The 19,578-nt window shown below is 45.1% G+C and overlaps 1 protein-coding gene across 1 annotated transcript in view; it reads left to right on the forward strand.

Annotated features, from left to right (window-relative positions):
• Window positions 1-13,326: 13,326 nt before the first annotated feature.
• Window positions 13,327-19,578, forward strand: part of LOC142100260 (inter-alpha-trypsin inhibitor heavy chain H3-like) — an 83,288-nt gene continuing 77,036 nt past the window's right edge. Inside the window, exons 1-2 of the mRNA XM_075184191.1 lie at window positions 13,327-13,376; window positions 18,969-19,131. Of these exons, the coding sequence (XP_075040292.1) occupies window positions 13,327-13,376; window positions 18,969-19,131 (213 nt within the window). The remainder of the gene's footprint in view (window positions 13,377-18,968; window positions 19,132-19,578) is intronic.

Here is a 19,578-nt window from a genome sequence, read left to right on the forward strand (position 1 = left end):
CTTCTTCCTTCCCGAAATCAAGCAGCCAATTCTTGAGTTCTGAACCAAAACCAAGCGGAATTTGCTGAAGCCTGGGGTCACTGGGTTTCTTTCTATCTTCTCCGCTACATCAATACCTACAGTGGGAGAAAGAGTACAATATGCTCCTCAGAGGAGTGTCCCTCTTGGAGCGCTGTTAGTTGCATATATAGTACAAGATGTAATCAGGGTAGGACTCTAGGATTTTCTTTTCCTTACATTTTGGTTCTCAATGAACAGTTAAAACCCCTTTTTTCTATTATTTGGAAGCGGTATTATTTCTCAATCTACCCATCTCAATGAGCACAGAAGCTCTCTATTGAGTTAAGGAGGCTTGCGTGGTTTTCACTTGATCAATGTGGACCCAGAGAACTTTACGTCTTTTCCGAGAGTCTTTCTTTGTAGTCGTTAGCCTTTGTACTTTTAGCATTGTATCACCCAGGGTTTCAAGGACCTGATATGGTCCCTCCTAGTTTGCATCCCAGGGACCTGCCTTTCGGAATGTCTTGATCATTACCAGACTATCTACTGGAGGCATGGGAGTCTCCCCCGTAGATAGGGTTTGTTCAGCCGGATGGCTGCGTATGGCAGCAGTTCTTTCAGGTTATTTTTCACCTGTTGTAAGAACACATCTCTGGCAATCGCCTCTTTGATGGGGTTTAACAACTGTGGTTCATTGGGGAAGCAAAGTGGCATTTTGCGACCAGTCATGAGCTCAAATGGGGTGATCTCTGTTGTAGCTGCCTCAGTTGCCCGAATACCCATCAGTATTGCGGGCAGAGCTGTCACCCAAGAGGAACCCTTCTCTAACAGTGTGTCACGGGCACTAGGAGTCTTTACCCAGGGATCACCAGGTGATGGACTTACCAGAGTAGTATAGATGGTAATATGGTACTCTGGTAGCGGGGTGATCACGGAACAGGAGACAGCAGATGGTAGAGAATGCTCGTGGAAAGTCTATGACTAGCAGCACTGGTAATATACAGGTAGTAGTACACGAGGAACTGAATGGACAAAGGAAACGTGAGGGTAGTCAGTGGTCTGCGGTAGCAAGTTGTACCACTGCTATAGTGAGGAGGAATGTCCAGCAGCAACGAGGAGGTGATGAGAGTCAGTGGTCTGCGTTAAGCAAGTTGTACAGCTGTCTATGTGAAGGAATGGAATCCAGGTGGAGGTATCCGGGAAGTCAGTGGTCTGCGTTAGCAAGTTGTACCACTGCTATGTGAAAGGATACTAGAAACAGGTGACACAGGGAACAGGAATCAGTGGTCTGCCTCTAGCAAGTTGTACCACTGAAATATATATGTGAGGAGGAGCACGGGGAGATAAATGTAATGCAGAATATACACGGGCACACTGAACTTGATCCCACGATGATATGCACAATATAATAATGACTGAACAGCACTGCACAATAATACAAAGTCACAGGAACTATCCAGGCAAAAGGTAACACAGTCAAATGATGGCAATAGTCTCAGCGGATAGTAAACTCCAGGGGAGAACAACTCGGTCCAGCAAGATATGCAATACACCAGCACAGTCAATGAGAAGTATGCATACCGTGGTTCAGGAGCAGGCTGTCAGACAGGAGTGCAGAGATACCTGAACGGCTGGAGGCCGGCAGGATGCGAAGTCCCAGGAGGGTAGAAGCGGTAATCAAGTAGGTGCAGCGCACAGGTAGGTAGACCAGCGGAGATGGGAACAAATACTCAGGAAGTAGTAGTATATAGGACTGGACACCTGGAGAACGCTGAAGTGTAGAGATGGTCTAGACGAGATGAAAGCAGCGAGGAGTTGATCCGATGCAGACAGGCGAGTTGACACAGGCAGGAACACTGTAGAAGCACGGAGAGCGGATCAGCTGGCTGCAGACACGAATAGAACTGAAGGGTAGCGGCAAGCAGGACACTGCAGGTACACGGAGGCAGCGGATAGGAATCAGCAGGTGCAGTCTCGATGAAACACGGGAGAGTTGAGATGAGCTGGAACTGTTGAGCACGGAGACAGCGGATAGGAATCAGCTGGTGCAGTCTCGATGAAACACAGGAGAGTTGAAGAGAGCTGAAAGCTGTAGTGCACGGAGGCAGCGGATAGGAATCAGCTAATACAGTCACGATGAAACTCAGGAGAGTTGAAGTGAGTTGATAACTGCAGTGCACGGAGGCAGCGGATAGGATTCAGCTAATACAGTCACGATGAAACACAGGAGAGTTGAAGTGAGTTGATAACTGAAGTGCACTGAGGCAGCGGATAGGAATCAGCTAATACAGTCACGATGAAACACAGGAGAGTTGAAGTGGTCTGGAAACCACAGGAATCAGCAGAGCTGAATACACGAGGAAACACAGGAACACCTTCAGAGGCTCATGGGAATGAGACTCCAAGATCAGGCAACGAGGTATGGAACTCAGGTGCTATAAATAGGGAGTGTTGCCTGATCAGCCAATTAACTAAAAGGAACATGAACTGAAGGTTTGAAAGGGCTGCACATGCGCAGACCCTCAGGATGGTGGACGGCCACGGTTCCTAAACACACGGGAAGAAGCACTCACAGTCTGGTGAGTGATACAGTGTCTTAGTCAAACGAGATTTGATTTTTTTATTAATTCGTTCTATTATTTCTGCTGACTGGGGATGATAAGGTACACGAAATCGCATGAAATCGCTGTTTTATGTCCAGTAGTTCACAAAGCACTTTCATGACCTTGCCAGTAAAGTGTGTGTCCCCGATCAGATTCAATGATCCTGGGAACTCCCCAACGTGACAGAATCTGTTCCCATAAGACCCTTGCAGTAGTAGCAGATACATCCACCACTACCAAGGCATAATGACAATTGTGACTGCCAGCTGGTAATGGTCCTATAAAGTCTATCTGTAGGGCAGCCCATGGTCCTTCAGCAGGGGGCACACACTGTAGAAATGGCTTGAGAGCTGGAGCTCTGGGGTTCACTTGTGCACACACAATACACTGTTGTGGGACAATTTCCACTGTCTTTGACATCCCTGACCAGTATAATTTGTCCTTTAAGAGGGACATGAGTTTATCTTGGCCAGGGTGTCCGAGGAGCTGATGGTTGAATCTTGTCAGCTCTACCTGAAGATGTGCAGGAACAACTGGCACGAATTCTAAACCCTCATTGTTCGTTTAACACAGGATGCCCTCTTTGATTGACCAGGGATCTTGTGGCGTGGTAATGTGGGTTATAAGAAGAGGATCCTTGCTTGTTCCTCTTCAAATGCCACTGGGCTTTCATCCAGAGTCTTGTTTCGTATCGTCACTTTATAAGATGATACTTCTTGTAATCTGGGTCTAAGAAAAACCCAGATAAAGCAGCCAGTTTGGCTGCTTCGTCTGCAGAGTTATTACCCAGGGCAAGGGGATCATTGCCCTGGAACTTTAACGATCGCAGCCTCTTCAGGATGCATCATTTCCCATTCCCATAACTGTTTGAGCACTGAAATGTGCGCCAGGGGTTTAATCTGGCTGTCCACAAATCCGCACCTGTGCCAGGTATCCAAGTGTAATGTCAGGGACCAAACTACATATGAGCTGTCGCTATATATAGTACATGGTCCTGAAGGAATAGTAAGGCTTCCTTTACTGCCTCCAATTCTGCCCTTTGAGCTGACAGGTGAACAGGTAATTTAACAAGACTCTGAAGTCCTGTAGTATTATCCAAGACTGCATAACCTGTCACATAGTTCCCATCCATGCGAACCCAAGACCAATCAACAAAGATGACTCTGTCATCTGGATGTGTTGTTTGTCTAAACAAAGTCATTGTTTCATCATATGACAATTGTCTACAGTCGTGTTCCGTCCCTGCTGTGTTTAGCAGTTGAGACAATACATATTTGGCCTTGTGACTTACTTGGTGATTGTGTTCACTCAAATCCATTATCCATCTCCCAAACCTCTGTTGAGAGACACCAGGCAGCATGTCCTGGAGTAGAAGGGTTAATGGAGAGTACGGGGTCTGTATAGTAAGGGGTCTAAAGCCCACAATATGTTCTGTCATTTTGACAGCATAATGTATTGCAGCCAGTTGTTTTGCACATTTATGAAAACCTCTTTCCACAGGAGAAAGAAGTTTTGAGAAATAACCTAGTGGTCTAGTCACAGATCCTACTTCTTGTAGACTGATGATATGGACTCTGGACCGGCGTGAGCCTGAATTGCCAGTTCATCCTCTGGATGTGGAGTGGCCAAAACTGGGGCAGAAAAGAGATCTCTTTTCAGAGTAGAAAATGTCTCTTCCTGTGCTTCTGCCCATCCTTTCAATGAAGGTTCCTCACCTCTGAGCAATTTATACAGAGGTTTCACTTTTGTAGAAAAATCCTTTATGAACTCCCTCATGAAGTTTGTAACCCCAAGAAATTTTCGCAAATCTTGTAGGGTATTTGGTCTAGGTAATTTGACCATTGCCTCAACTCGGGCGGCGATTATACCTTTTGTCCCATGAGCGATCTTGACGCCCATAAATATGACCACTGACCTAGCCAGGTTTGCTTTGTGAGGACTCAATTTGAGCCCTGCACGTACAAGGAGGGCTAACAATTCCTGTAGGAGTGTCAAACCATTGGCTACATCAATGGCAGAGAATACCTTACTTTTGCCATTTATTCTTGCCAATATGTCTGCCATCTCTACTACTACCTGTGCTGACATGGGGGTATATTTATTCAAAACCCCGAGATCAATTGTGAGTCTCCAGGTGTTAGTCTCCTTCTTCTTAACAGGCCATAAGGGATTATTGCACTTGGAATTTCCCTTTATGACCAACCCCCTTTCTTCTAAGTCAGTCACAACTTCTATCACTGGTTCCATAGCTTCAGGGGGAGACGATATTGGCATTGAGGTGGTGGATCTGGTCCTTGTATGTCCACCTGAACATCAATCATCTTTCCACAATCATTCTTCCCTTGAGCCCACAGCTCTGGGAATTTGTATTCAATAGGTTAAAGGTCTGTGTTATGCGAGACCTTTGGCCATTTGTGTACAACCATGTTAACTGTTCCACCAATTTCATGTATGGGTTGTCCTAAGTGATGTTTCTTTATCACACAGACCTTTGAGTTTCGTGGACCCTTCCATAGAAAACAGTTTGCTAGATCTAAGATCCAGAACATGTTGCGATGGAGCACATGAGTACAGCCAGATCCTTCTACAGGAGTTACTTCATACATGGCTATCTCAGGAGCCAGTTGTCTTCACACCACATAGGGCAGCACATCCCAGTGATCACTGAGTTTATTATCCGGCCGCATTACCCTAACCAGTACTCTTTGTCCCACAGTGAGAGGAGCAGCTGTATTGTTCGATGGCCCATGATGAACCTTGGACTGTATCTGCACCCAAGGCTACGCTCCTGGCAATCTTCAGTCTTCTTCTCTGCTCCACCACTCAACCATTGGACGTCCACAACTCCTCCTCTTTGGGAACAGATAGCTCTAGAACATGCCTCTCCCCTCCAGGTCGCCCAAACAACAAGAAGTAAGGGGTGTAACCTGTAGTACAATGCACTCGGTTATTATACACCCATATCGCGTCTTGTACAAACTCTGGCCAATGCACCTTCTCTTCTTTCTCTAGGGCCCTAAGCATTTGCAGCAGTGTTCTATTGAACGTCTCACATGCCGCATTCCCTGGGGGTGAAAGGGTGTGGGACTTCTGTATCCTGTAGATGTGACACAAGCCATCCATAAGGCGACCCTGGAATCAAGCCCCTTGATCTGAGTGAATTCATTCCGGACATCCATACCTCCAGATGAAATGCTCCACGACGCGTCCGCGTCTGCAGTTTGATCCCGTGTGGGAACTGTCTAGAACATAGAGAGCTTGCAGTTATTTATAAGAGATAATTCATAACTGCAGTGTAAATAGATGTTATCAAAGGAATCCATTGATAAGTTCAATTAAAGTGTAAAATTTAAAGTCTGATGTTAGTGTGTTTGATGGCTTTGCACATTCCAGTGTGAAAAGATAAGTGGGTCACCTGTGACATCTTCAAATGGCTCCTACTGTGAGGCAGCCTGGCTTGGGAGGGAGTTTTGTACACTTGAATAGACTGTGTGGGGCCAATCCCAGCTGGAGATCCTTGCAAGCAGCATGTGAAAGCCTATACAGGTATATATAGAAATATCACCTTCAAAAGGAAAATGTTGCCATATTCCATATTTTGGGAAATCTGGGTTTCTCCATACCGAGGAGCAGAAATCACACCAGGGTTGTTAATGACAGGTTCGGGTGGTATCCATGAACAGGTAAAATCACATATCATTGGAAAAGGTATGTCACATGGTCATAAATCCATCATGTTTGGTATTTAAATGTGCAGGAGATTATGACCGGTTTATTGAAGGGGGAGTTATTTCTCTGGGAAATGTCTGTGAAGAATTACCCACAGGTCAAGACTTTGGGAATATTTGTTAGCAAAGTATAGTGACACCCAGGGTACATCCCTGCCCCCTATTAGCATTAAACACTGCCCCTGTAAAGACCATCCCATTTCATGTTGCTTAAAAACCTGTGTTCTGAAGGAACAAACTGTCAGACTTTTTGGGGAAATCAAGTTACATTGATAAACTGTCCATCTTCCTAGCCAATTCCCCATGGTACAGATTATGCAACTCAAGTAAGTGCTATTCTGAATGTAACCCTTTTTATTTTAAAACTGTTTTTGCTTGTATGTCAGTCTATTAATTGTTATTCATTATTTTTTATCTGCATGCCCTGTATTTTTGTATATTAAATCTATAATTTTATAAGTTGCGTCCTTGATACTCTAACAAATCCATTAGCCTGTTTACCCTTGGAATGCCAGTGTCTGATTTGTTGATACATGTGATTAACAAGCTGTGTGTGCTTGCATTTACATTTGTGTAACAGTCTGGAGGTGTGAGGAATTAACCCTTTGTGTGCTGGTGTGGGTCTTGTTAGTTTATGGATAACTAGAAGCCTGTGTGCCAGTGTGGAACAGTATAATGGGGTCCTATTGCCCGTACTCAATAGGTATTGGCGAAACCTGAAGTGTCTGGGGGTGTGAGAGCGCTGTGTTTGGGGGCAATTCCGTAAGTCTATAACCTATGTGATAGGTAGAGAGAGACTGCGGGCTGAAATCGTGTGTGACCTCATACAGCGAACACCCCAAAGTCACGGCAGCTGGGAGCATGTTCGTGACAGGTACAACTACCGTAAACTTGGTAAAGTGATCTGTCATTACCAAAGCATATTAGTGGCCACTGACTCCCCAATCAAGATATAATCCACCATGAGGATCTCCAGTGGCCGTCCAGTCATGATAGTTTGGACAGGGACATGTTGCTCACTGGCCTTAGACACCCCACACTTTGGGCAGGCTCAACTCCATCATACTTGGTATTAATTACTGCCGGTGGGGCTGTTAATGTGTCTTGACAGCTCCCAGGTGGGCTCCTAGGACATGGGCTTCTGCGACCACCCTTCATGCCATCATCTCAGGGTCTACAGCTTGCCTCATGGGTCGGAGCTCTTGTTCCAGGTATGCCGGTTGGTAAAGGACTTTCTCTTGCACCGTCAGCTGGTCCCAGCTGTGCAACACCTTTAGATGGAGCCTGAAAGGCATCGCCGCTACCATGTGGAGGACCAGTGCCCCCATTGCCTCCACTGTCAGATAAGTCGGAGCTGTGGATGCAGCTCTCGACTCGCAGCCCAGTCTTCAGCCGACCAGGGCATAGTCAGTGCACACACTGGAGACATGACTTGGGAAAGATCCTGGATCTCCAATTCATTAATTCCTCCAGGGACTCCTATCAGGTATCGGGACAAGGCATCTGCGTTACCGTTAGCCCTGCCTGGCCGATACCGAATCCTGTAGTGGAACTTGGCCAACAGAGCCATCCACTGTTGTTCCAGTGCCGTTGTTAAAGTACTCCATGAACTTCCCGGTGACTGCTCAAAGGACAGTCAACGTTTCCAGCTTGAAAGAACTATAATTCTCGGGGTTCCTCTCCGAGTCACGTAAACTCCATCTGCCATAAGCAATGACTTTTTCCTGGCCTTCTTGGACTTCAAGCTGCTATAAGTATATTCGATTAACGGTTTCTCAAAGTCGGCATAGGCCAACACCGGAGCCATGGTCAGATCTTCTTTGAACTGAGCAAAGGCCACTTCCTGAGTGACACCCCAGATTGATTCTTAATGGGTGCGATGACTTCTCGAAGCAGCTCATGTAGCGGACCAGCCACCTTTACAAAATCTTTGATGAATCTTCTGTAATATCCAACCAGTCCCAGGAAGCCCTGCAACTCAGTCCCCGTGCAAGACACTTCCCATTCCAAGACAGCGGACACTTTATCCTGGGTGGAGCTCACTCCATTCCTGAACACCACATGCCCCAGATACTCTAGACTGGGCTTCAGGAGATGACATTTGCGAGGCTTTAATTTCAATCCGAACCTCTCAAAGCACTGCAGTACCACGTCTAGCTGATTCAGATGCTTTTCCATGGTGGGGGCGAAAACAATGATGTCATCCAAGTAAATCAGGAGGGCGTCAAAGTTCAGATTCCCCAGTCATCTCTTCATGAGCCTTAGGAAGGTCGCAGGGGGCATTCGTGAGGCCGAAAGGCATCCGGCAAAACACGAACAGACTCATTGGTGTAATCAAGGCCATCTTCTCCCAGTCCTCTTCTGCTACCGGCACTTGCCAATAGCTACTGGTCTAAGTCCGACGTGGAGAAGTACCTCGTCTTTCACAGTGCAGCCAACGATTCCTCAATCCACGAGTGAGGATAAGCATCAAAAACAGTGCAGCTGTTGAGGCATCGGTAATCCATGGATAACCAAATGACACCATCTTTTTTCATACCAACACAATGGGTGCTGCCCAAGGGCTCTTACTTTTGGTAACCACGTGGTTATCCACCATCTGCTTCAACATCATCTTGACTTCTTGATATAGCTTTGGCCTAATCCGCTGATACCTCTCCAGGAGGGGCGTGCTGTCTCCCATGTGAATTTCGTTCTCCTTCTGATCAGTATACCTGAAGACCTTCACATTGTGTGAAAAGACCTTCTGTCTGGCTCACAACATTCGCTCTAGACAGACAACATCCGGGGGTGCAATCTCTTAAAGGAAGGCAACCATCTGTTTTAGGATAACGCGCCCACTCCACTCTGGAATGGTAATCGTCCATCTGGACCACTAGAACCCCAGTCTGTCATGGGACCAGCTTAAGAAGCACTTGCTGGGTCCCTCCAATGTTATCTGCTTAAATGGGGATGATGTGGCCAACTGTAGAGCCTGGGCCAATTTTCTGGACACTATCCTGTACATTGCAAAGCTGCACCGTTACTCTTCCCCTAAATACCACGGCCAAGACTAGGGGTCTTTGTGCTGCAAGCCCATGTTCAACCAGCTCCACCAACACCATCTTCACTTCTAACAGCCGTTTGGTTCGTACTTCCATGTACTCCGGTACCTCCAAGTGGGGGCACCTCCATGACCTGGCGGTAGTTAGTACGGATGTACCCCAGGGGTTCCACCTCCAGTCTGCACTTCTCTGGTTCATATTTGTTAAGTGCGTATTGTCGCTAACCAATAACGATTGTCGAACCTCGATTTGTGTTTCCAAAGCACAAAGATTTATTCTCAAAAAGTAGCAGAATAATTCAAGTGAAATAATAATAAGTACAGCCGTTACTTATCGCAGGCGCTCTGGATCCAGTGTGCAGTCATTCAATCCTGAAGTCTGGGGACAAGATGTCTGAACACTAGATGTGAAGCTGCTGCTTATATGCACACAGAAATACAGTAATACAATGAAGATGGTATAGCTTGCTTCTATTGGTCCAGGTTTCAGGAAGGTCCAAGGGGTTGTCAATCATTGGCTAGTTCATCCTAAAGAATCCAAAGGAGGGGGTCATCTCTCCAGGGGGTATGCTCTGCTCTTCCCGCCAAGATTCCTTAGTCTTAAGTATTTCATAATTCCCTATCATTCATAACTTGTGTATGCACTCTGCGATTCCTTCGCAGAGTAAACCAAACAGTAGCAAATGTTAAGAGGTTTATTACGATACTACACATGATATGATTCCTTCAACCTGTTCCATATATTTCACTAATGTGCATATAACTTATATTATAACACATAAATACTACTATATTTCGACATAACTGACTATGTGTTGCAACTACCATTAATGTGTACTATTTTACAAGTATGCGTGTTTGTGCGAATGTATGGTAAAAGACCAAATACTGTTGCTGCCACATGTTGCAGCTGCGTACGCCCTTCCACTCCGTAGCGTGCCCTTGTACGTCGTAGCGTACCGTACGCATCTTTTCAGACAAAGACAACCAAGTTTGCTCGATTTTTATTGAAATGACTTTATCCAATTTGCTGACTTCGACACATTGCTGCACCATCCTCTGGAGAGCCTGCTGCACTAATTTGGGGACATTCAGTTCCTATAGTATCAGGACCCTTAGCATGAAAACGGGCCTGATTCAGATTATTGAGAACGTTCATTTCCAGTATGACTGGGCCGTGTTTGAGTTCTGCTCCACCCACCACCAGCATGCCTTTCTTCTTTAGTGCTGGCCCACTGACCTCGACATCCATTCAGACCACTCCAACCAAAGGGATAGGGAGATTATTGGCAGCCGTCAGTTTGAACCAAGTCTGGGCCCGAGCCTCCTGCAGGTGAGCATAGTTCTCCAGGAAGCATTGTTCCATAATGATGGTCACCTGAGACCCGGTATCCAACATACACTGATGCTGTTTTCCACCCAACGTGACCATCACCGTGGGGCACTCACCAATCAAATCAGCAGAGTTAGTAATCCTAGGATCCACCCCTCCATCCCCCACGGGCTGCTCCATCGCCGCAAGGGATTCTAGCTTAACGAATCCGGAGCAGCTGGTTCGGGACAATTACACGCTTAATGTCTAAGACGTTGATACCTCAAGTAGCGGACACTGGGCCTCGGCCCTCTTCATGCTGCAGTCGCACTCCTTCAGCCTCCGCTGCCTTCTCCTTCACTCCATCGATACTGAGGCCCTTTTGTCCTAGCTGAGAGACTTCTTCCTTCATCGACAGTAGTGCCTCTTTCAGAACCCTCATGCAACTCTCTAGAGATGGGCTTCCGCTCCAAAAGTGTTGCCAACTGAGAGGATTTGCTGAGGGGCTGCAGCATAGGGTCCATAATGGTCGTTCTGATCCCGGGACACCTCATGGAACGTCATATCTTTGTTATCGCTCACTTTATCCAGTAGAGTATACTGAAGAGGTACATTCTGGAGTCCCATGGTGAACTTGTCACTAGTAGGTGGTCGGCATTCCCAAGGAACCCAGCCCCCGTATTTTTTCTGTAGTTCTCTCAACAGCTTCCAGGAGGATGTTTCCAAACTCTCATCTTCCCTCTTCACTCAGGTGAAGAATTTCTTCCTCAGCACCGCTACTGATGAGGTGTCTCCTTGCAATGCATTAAACATCCTGAAGGTCTCGTCTAGGGTATTTCTGTCATGTTCTGGCTGGAGAAGAACAGTCCTCCTAGCGTCACCTTCTAGGACATTCAGCGCAAGCTCAACTTTCATGGTTCTCATAACTTATTACAAGCGGCCAGTACCATGCAACTGTTCCTGCCAGTCGACCAATGGAAGATTCCTTCCATCAAATTTGGGCAGATGGGACAACGCTCCTCTAACGGCAATCACAGCGGTCCAGATGTCCGTGGAGCTGGACATGCTGTTGTTGGGGTCCAACATCGTTGCATGGTTATCCTGGCGACTACGCTCTATAAAGACACACAGTTTCACAAAATGTCCTACCTGGTATACGGGGGACCCTCGGTAGCCCTCACAGGCCCACCCAACTTGCTCCTCCCTTTCCAAAGGTCTTTGTCGGTGGCTGGTGACTGATACCTACAGAGAAGTATACCGAAAAGAACAGACAGGTGCCACACAAGATAAATAAATATATGTATGGGACTATAACCTACCTGCCTTGACAACCTCTCGAATGATCACAGGTCTATGCCGCCTGGCTGCGTCTTCCATCTGGACCACCTATATCTGCTGAAACTCAGCTGCTCAGCAGGCCTACGCCCATTGCCTGTACCACGGCTGTTAAGCCTGACTGTCTTGGGGTCCAGGACTTTAGGTGCCCTCCAGGACAGCTAGGGGGGCTTTGTATGCCACTCTCTGCAACTTCACCGACTTACTTAGGGCCTAACACCCTCTTACACTCAGAGCCTAGTGCCCTTCTATCCAACTATAAGGGCCTGCTGCCCTGCTATCAACAAAGACCTATGGGTAAATGTATCATACCCCGGTTTCTTCAACTCGCGGGAGTTCGGCGTCTTCGCAGCTTAAATTTAAAGCGGTGCTGCCTTGTAAAGGGAAGTTTCCCTTTACAAGGCAGCAGTTTCCCTTTACAAGTTTCCCCTTTAGACTGCTATTGTGTTTACCACCTTGTCACGCTCCGCCATGGCTATTGGACACCTGCAGATTATCATCTGTGCTGTGAATAGACTGCTATTGTGTTTACCACCTTGTCACGCTCCGCCGTGGCTAATTGACATCTGCATATCATCATCTGCATATTTATATATATATATATATATATGTTTTTCATTGAAGTTTTGAAAAACTACATTGTGTCTTGCCTCCTTATTCTGAACCTAGTAGACTCAGCATCTGGTCGTGTACAGGCCTGCTCTGACTATCAGACCTGCAACTACCAGCACCGTAACAGTTTGCACTGACCCAAAAAAGGAAATGAACACCATGGACGATCCCACTACAAAGGACCTATTTCAACACCTAATAGGGAGAGTGGAAAAATAAGAGACCAATCAAGATCGTCTCATGCAGTTCTTACAGGATGTATCCTCTCATCTGGATTCTTTTCAGGATACTCTGGCATCCTCCCATAAATCTAAGACATCTGCTGAGTCTTCTGCTAACACAACCACCATGTACCCACAAATTCCTAATCCTCCTATGTACGATGGGAACCCCAAGTCATGTAGAGGATTCATGAATCAGTGCGCAATTCACTTTGATTTATTGCCCAGAAACTTTCCTACGGATAGGGCAAAAATTGCCTACATTTTGTCCCTTCTTTCTGGTCAAGCCCTGGCCTGGGCCTCACCCCTATGGGAGAAGAATGACCCCTTGCTGCAAAATTATACAGAATTTCGGACAACCTTCAAAAACATTTTTGATGAACCTGGTCGGCTTTCCAGTGCAGCTACAGGAATTCTTCGTTTACGACAAGGCTCTCATTCTGTGGGACAATATGCTATCTTATTTAGGACAATGGCCTCCGAGCTGCGCTGGAATGATGAAGCGCTGGTGGCCACGTTCTGGCAAGGCCTATCTGATCAAATAAAAGACGTGGTGGCTTCCCGTGACCTCCCATCTTCCTTGGATGATCTGATCTCATTGTGTGTCAAAATTGATCTTCGATTCAAGGAGAGGGTTTAAGAAAAGGAACAGATTCGGTGTCCTAATCATCGCCCTGTTTTCCATAACTTAGGGGCCGCTAAGCCCCCAAAAGAACCCATGCAAGTGGGTAGGTCCCGCCTTTCTCCAAGTGAGAGAGAGAGAAGATTTAAAAATAATCTGTGCCTCTATTGTGGAGGGAAGTCCCATCACATCAGTAGTTGTCCTACATGTCCAGGAGAACGTTCAGACCAAACAGAGCAAGTGGGAACCCCGTTAGGTCTGTTTGATTTTTCCCTCAACAGTTCTCATCACAAAGAGAACCTCTTGTTGTCTGTTTTTCTGTTTTTTGGGAATCTCTCTATTCCGCTGGATGCTTTTCAGGATTCTGGTGCAGCCGGTAATTTTATTGCCACCACTGTGGTTGAAAAATATCATATTCTTACTACACCACTAGAACGTCCTGTACGCCTCACAGCCATCAATGGCAGTAATATTCCAGGAGGCTTCATTCAGTTCCGGACGGTTCCTCTCACCCTTCAAATTGAAATCCTGCACCAGGAAAAAATATCCTTTCTAGTTCTTCCAAAGACCATCAATTCCCTTGTGTTAGGTCTGCCATGGTTACGTCTCCACTCCCCAACTCTGGACTGGCATACTGCTCAAATTTTGTCCTGGGGATCACGGTGTCAGTCTCACTGTCTGAAGAAAGTAGTACCTCTTCATTTAACCAATGCATTGTCATTACCGTCTTTACCTCATCAATACCAACAGTATGCAGACGTTTTCTGTGAAAAGGAGGCAACCAAGCTTCCCCCTCATCGCATTTGGGATTGTGGAATCGAGCTTCTTCCTGACAAACCTATTCCTCGTGGTCGTGTATATCCCCTTTCTCTTCCTGAGACCCAGGCAATGTCTACATATATTCAAGAAAACCTGCAAAAAGGTTTTATCCGGAAGTACACCTCTCCAGCTGGCGCTGGATTCGTTTTCGTTAAAAAGAAGGATGGCGGCCTCCGGCCATGCATTGATTTTCGAGGACTTAATGCTATTACCGTTAAGAATAGGTATCCGTTACCCCTCATCTCCGAGCTGTTCAACCGCATTAAAGGCGCTACTGTGTTCACCAAATTAGATTTACAAGGGGCCTACAATCTCGTTCATATTAAAGCAGGTGACGAATGGAAAACAGCATTTAACACACATGATGGGCACTTTGAATATCTTGTAATGCCCTTTGGGCTTTGTAATGCTCCAGCTGTATTCCAAACCCTCATGAATGATATTTTCCAAGACCTTCTCTATCAATTCGTCATCATCTACCTGGACGATATTCTCATATTTTCTCGAGACCTCCCTTAACATAAGGAGCATGTAGGTCAAGTCCTGACTCGTCTGAGAGAACACAACCTCTTCTGTAAACTTGAAAAGTGCCTTTTCGAGCAACCTCAGATTCCTTTCTTAGGCTACATCCTCTCGGGCACAGCCCTTCAAATGGACCTAGCTAAACTAAGAGCAATTGTGGATTGGCCCTTGCCCACCGGGTTGAAAGCTATCCAACGCTTCCTTGGCTTCGCCAATTATTACAGACAATTCATCAAGGGGTATTCTACCATCATTGCCCCCATTACTGGCTATTAAATTAGCCCTGTCTGAATGGCGACATCTGTTGGAAGGGGCCTTGTTTCCTATTACAATATATACAGACCATAAGAACCTAATTTATCTCCGTTCGGCTCGATGTCTGAATCCGCGTCAAGCCAGATGGTCCTTGTTCTTTTCAAGATTTGATATTAGACTTACCTTCCGTCCGGGATCAAAAAATAAAAAAGCAGACGCACTTTCTAGGTCATTTCATTCCGAAGACCAGGATTCTCCTGAGGACATTCATCCCATCTTTGACCCTAGTTGTGTCTTGGCTCTTACTACTGTGAATAAATCTACTTGCCCTCCAGGCCGGACCTTCATATTACCACATCTATGTCTCAAGTTGTTATGCTGGGCCCATTTATCTCGCTTCTCGGGTCATGCTGGAGCCAAGAAGACTGGAGAACTCCTGACCCGGTACTATTGGTGGCCATCCCTTCTGAAAGATGTAAAATCATTTGTTTCTGCCTGCTCTAAATGTGCACAACATAAGATTCCTCGGCATAGACCCTTCGGTCCTCTTATTCCTCTACCTGTTCCTTAAGTACCCTGGTCTCAAGTATCTATGGACTTTATTACTGATCTGCCTCCTTCCAAAGCTCATACAGTTATCTGGGTGGTGACAGACCGTTTTTCGAGAGCAGCTCATTTCATTCCTCTCAAAGGACTCCCTTCTTCCGCATTGTTGGCAGAACTTTTTATCAAAGAAATATTTTGCCTCCACGGCTGTCCACTCCATATCGTGTCAGACCGTGGTTCACAGTTTGTTTCAAGGTTCTGGAGATCCTTTTGTTCACAGTTAGGCATTAAATTGGACTTTTCATCGGCATACCATCCTCAGTCTAATGGCCTGACCGAACTGACTAACCAAGAGCTCGAAAAATTCCTACGAATGTATGTGTCTGCTCACCAAGCGGATTGGCTGGAACTCCTCCCATGGGCTGAATTCGCCCATAACAATCATTTCCATGAAGCTGTTGGTACTTCACACTTTTTTGTCAATTTTCAAGAGTCACAGCTTCTCCGCCTCCGGCTACTTCTCAAGATCAAACTGAATATGAGATTAAACAACTATTGGACTCTCGTAGATCCAGAGGATCACTGCAATTCCTGGTCGATTGGAAAGGCTATGGGCCTGAGGAACGTTCTTGGGTTAAAGCTTCAGACATTCATGCTCCTCGTTTACTCAAACAGTTTCGGAAAAGATTCCCTAAAAAAATATCGTAAGTGTCCGGAGTCCACCCCTAGGGAGGGGGGTACTGTAACAATCCTGACCAGGTTTTGTTACTTTCCCTGTCTGCTCTGTTTTTCTGTGCATCACATGAATCACCCTCAGGGCGTGGTCACTTTACCTGCTCTATTTAAACTCAGCACTGACATCTGCTCACTGTCAGTGCAACTTGTTGCTAGCCTGATTCCTTGGACTCCTGTGTATCCTGTGCCTTCCTGTGTATGAGTTTCAGTTCTCTACCTAGTGCTTTAGCACTTCTACTGGGATTTCCCTGCTGCAAGTATCATCTTGTGCATATTACCAAGACTTTGTTTTTTCTCTATTGTGCCTCTACTGATTCACAGCCTGCTGCAAGTCTGTTCATGTGCATATTACAAGACTGTTATTGTGTTTATCCTTGTCACGCTCTGCCGTGGCTATTGGACACCTGCATATTATCATCTGTGCTGTGAATAGACTGCTATTGTGTTTACCACCTTGTCACGCTCCGCCGTGGCTATTGGACACCTGCAGATTATCATCTGTGCTGTGAATAGACTGCTATTGTGTTTACCATCTTGTCACGCTCCGCCGTGGCTAATTGACATCTGCATATCATCATCTGCATATTTATATATATATGTTTTTCATTGAAGTTTTGAAGAACTACATTGTGTCTTGCCTCCTTATTCTGAACCTAGTAGACTCAGCATCTGGTCGTGTACAAGCCTGCTCTGACTATCAGACCTGTAACTACCAGCACCGTAACAGTGGCTCAGCAGAGGAAGAACGATTTGCAAGGAAAAACATTCTAGCTGCTGCATTCAAAATAGATTGTAGGGTCTCGAGTCTGATTTTAGGAGGACCAGTAATGAGGGAATTGCAATACCATGATACCATTTCAAGTCGGATCTTATTAATCTTGTCCTTGAAATAAGAAGCAAGATACTGGGTACTAATGGTAGTCAGAGGGTTTGGGTTGGGAGGGTTTAGAAGAGATTTAAATATTTTAAAATAGTGTTTGGGGTTAGAAGCCTGAGCATAAATGAGAGATTGGAAGCATGTTTGTTTAGCAGTGTCCAGAGCATTTCGATAGGAGTGGTAGATAGCAGTATATGTGCTGAAATCATTAGAAATACAAAATTTACGCCAGTGACGTTCTGCTTTTTTGTAGATTTTGTGTTACTTTAGTTTGCCATGGTTGACAACGAAGTCTACGCGGAGTGTGTAGAGTTGCTGGAACCACTTGATAAAGGCCAGTTGCTAGAGTATGGTGAAAATGAGGAACTACCATATCAGGGGAGGAGAATGTAGAAATTGGGGAGAGAAGGTGTTGGAGAGAGGGGAAAACTGTTGAAAATCTATAGAATTAGTATTCCTGCGGGTATGAGGAGGCTTGGAAGAGTTTGACAGCAAGGTAGGTTAAAGAACTGGGAATGTGTGGGTAACTAATAAGGTGATGACCCGAGAGGTGGAAAGGAGTGTTAAGGAAATTAGAAACTGAACATAGTCTAGAGAAAACAAGATCAAGACAGTAATCATCCTGATGAGTTGTGGATTCAATTCACAGGGAGAGGTCAAGTGAGGAGGTTAGAGAGTGTAGTTTTGAAGCAATATTTGAATGTGGATTAGCAATATGGATGTTGAAATCACCCATGATAGAAGGCAACCATTGCCTACCCTACCACCATCTATTATCCCTTCATCTCCATTTCATTCATCCCCAATCACTTTTGTGTAGAAGTTGATGGGGGCAAAAGAAAAGTTTTTGCCCACTCAACAGAAATCATGGGGTGGCAACTGTCCCCTCTCCCGCCCCCAGTTCCTATCCCCCAACTTAACTAATTCTTCCCATATCTTTTTAACATATTATCCTCCACTCACACAGCGGGTTTAAACACTTGCCTCAGATATTTCTCCCTCAGCACAGCAGAACACTTTCCATTTAGGTTCAATGCATCTTATGGATAAAACTGAGGGCACTGCTTTGGGAACCAAAAAAACCATCCTTTTTTTTCCAAATAACTTTAGTGAAACATTCTACCATGCTGCCATTTATTATCCAAGTTATATGTTGATATACTTAAATGCAGTTAAATACAGTTATTTAAAACATTTTTATTTGTATTACTTGGTTCAGGAGATCTTATTGTTATATTTGTCAAACAATTTAAAAAAGAGGTGAATTACCGCTTTTTTTCTCCTTAAAGGGGTCTCTGCCTAGGCCTAGGGCATCATGGGTTTGAGATAGAAATTGTTTTATGGGTTTCCCTATTTAGCATCCATTGCTAGGAAATGTAATGTAATGGAGGACCTCCTGTCCTTGTGGGCCAAGGGCAATTGACATTTTTGCCATTTATTAAAACTGCCCTATTTGTTTCATCGTTCTGGTGGTCTTTGTGGTATTGCCGATTTTGTCCTTTTTTTTTTTTTAACCTTTTTTAGCTTTTAAAGGGTAATATTTTTTGGGTGGGGGATTCCAGCCAACTGTAATCTCCCTAAACACACCTGGTACTCAGCACTAATTTGCTACTTTTAACCCACTATCTCTATTGGCTTCCACTGGAATGCAGTGCACTGTCTTCATTGATACTAGGTGACTGATAATGTCACTTTTGAATTATAACATCACTAAATGATTATGGGTTGGTTTTCATAGGATCGACTACAGAAAGGAAGAGAAATTTGGTGTGACAGTCAATTTGCCATCACAAAGTGAAGTTACTTTTGAGTTGGCTTATGAAGAAATGCTGAAACGACAGCTTGAGAAATACAAAATGCTCATCAAAGTTCCGAAACAAAAAATTCCCAAAAGCTTCCAGGTACAGTATATGCAATAATTCAGAAATAAAATATATAGCAAGTTTAAATCCACTTTATTTCTTTACAAAATATTATTCGTCTCCATGTTTTGCGTTTATAAATAGGAGTGAGCCCTAGGGTAGACTGCAATGGTCTCCTAGTCGGCACATATTCAAGCAACATTATTTGATGTTTGTATTAGTTATTATAAATTCATTCCAATCTCAGATGTACTTCTCATGCATGCAACAAAAGTCACACTACAAAGTGTACAATACAGTTATGGAATATGTAATCTAGAACCCTGAGATCCAGAGAGTTCTAAAAGCCACAAAGGAAAATAGTGAGTTGTTGCTGCTATAAGGTGATTTTGTCATACACAGGCATGATCAGCAAGTGTTTTGCTATACAGTTACTGCAGGGATCAATTATTGAATGAGAAGGATGATGATTGGGGTAGTGTTTGT

The sequence above is a fragment of the Mixophyes fleayi genome, chromosome 8, assembly GCF_038048845.1.
Source record: "Mixophyes fleayi isolate aMixFle1 chromosome 8, aMixFle1.hap1, whole genome shotgun sequence".
In the NCBI taxonomy this organism is placed as follows: Eukaryota; Metazoa; Chordata; class Amphibia; order Anura; family Limnodynastidae; genus Mixophyes; species Mixophyes fleayi.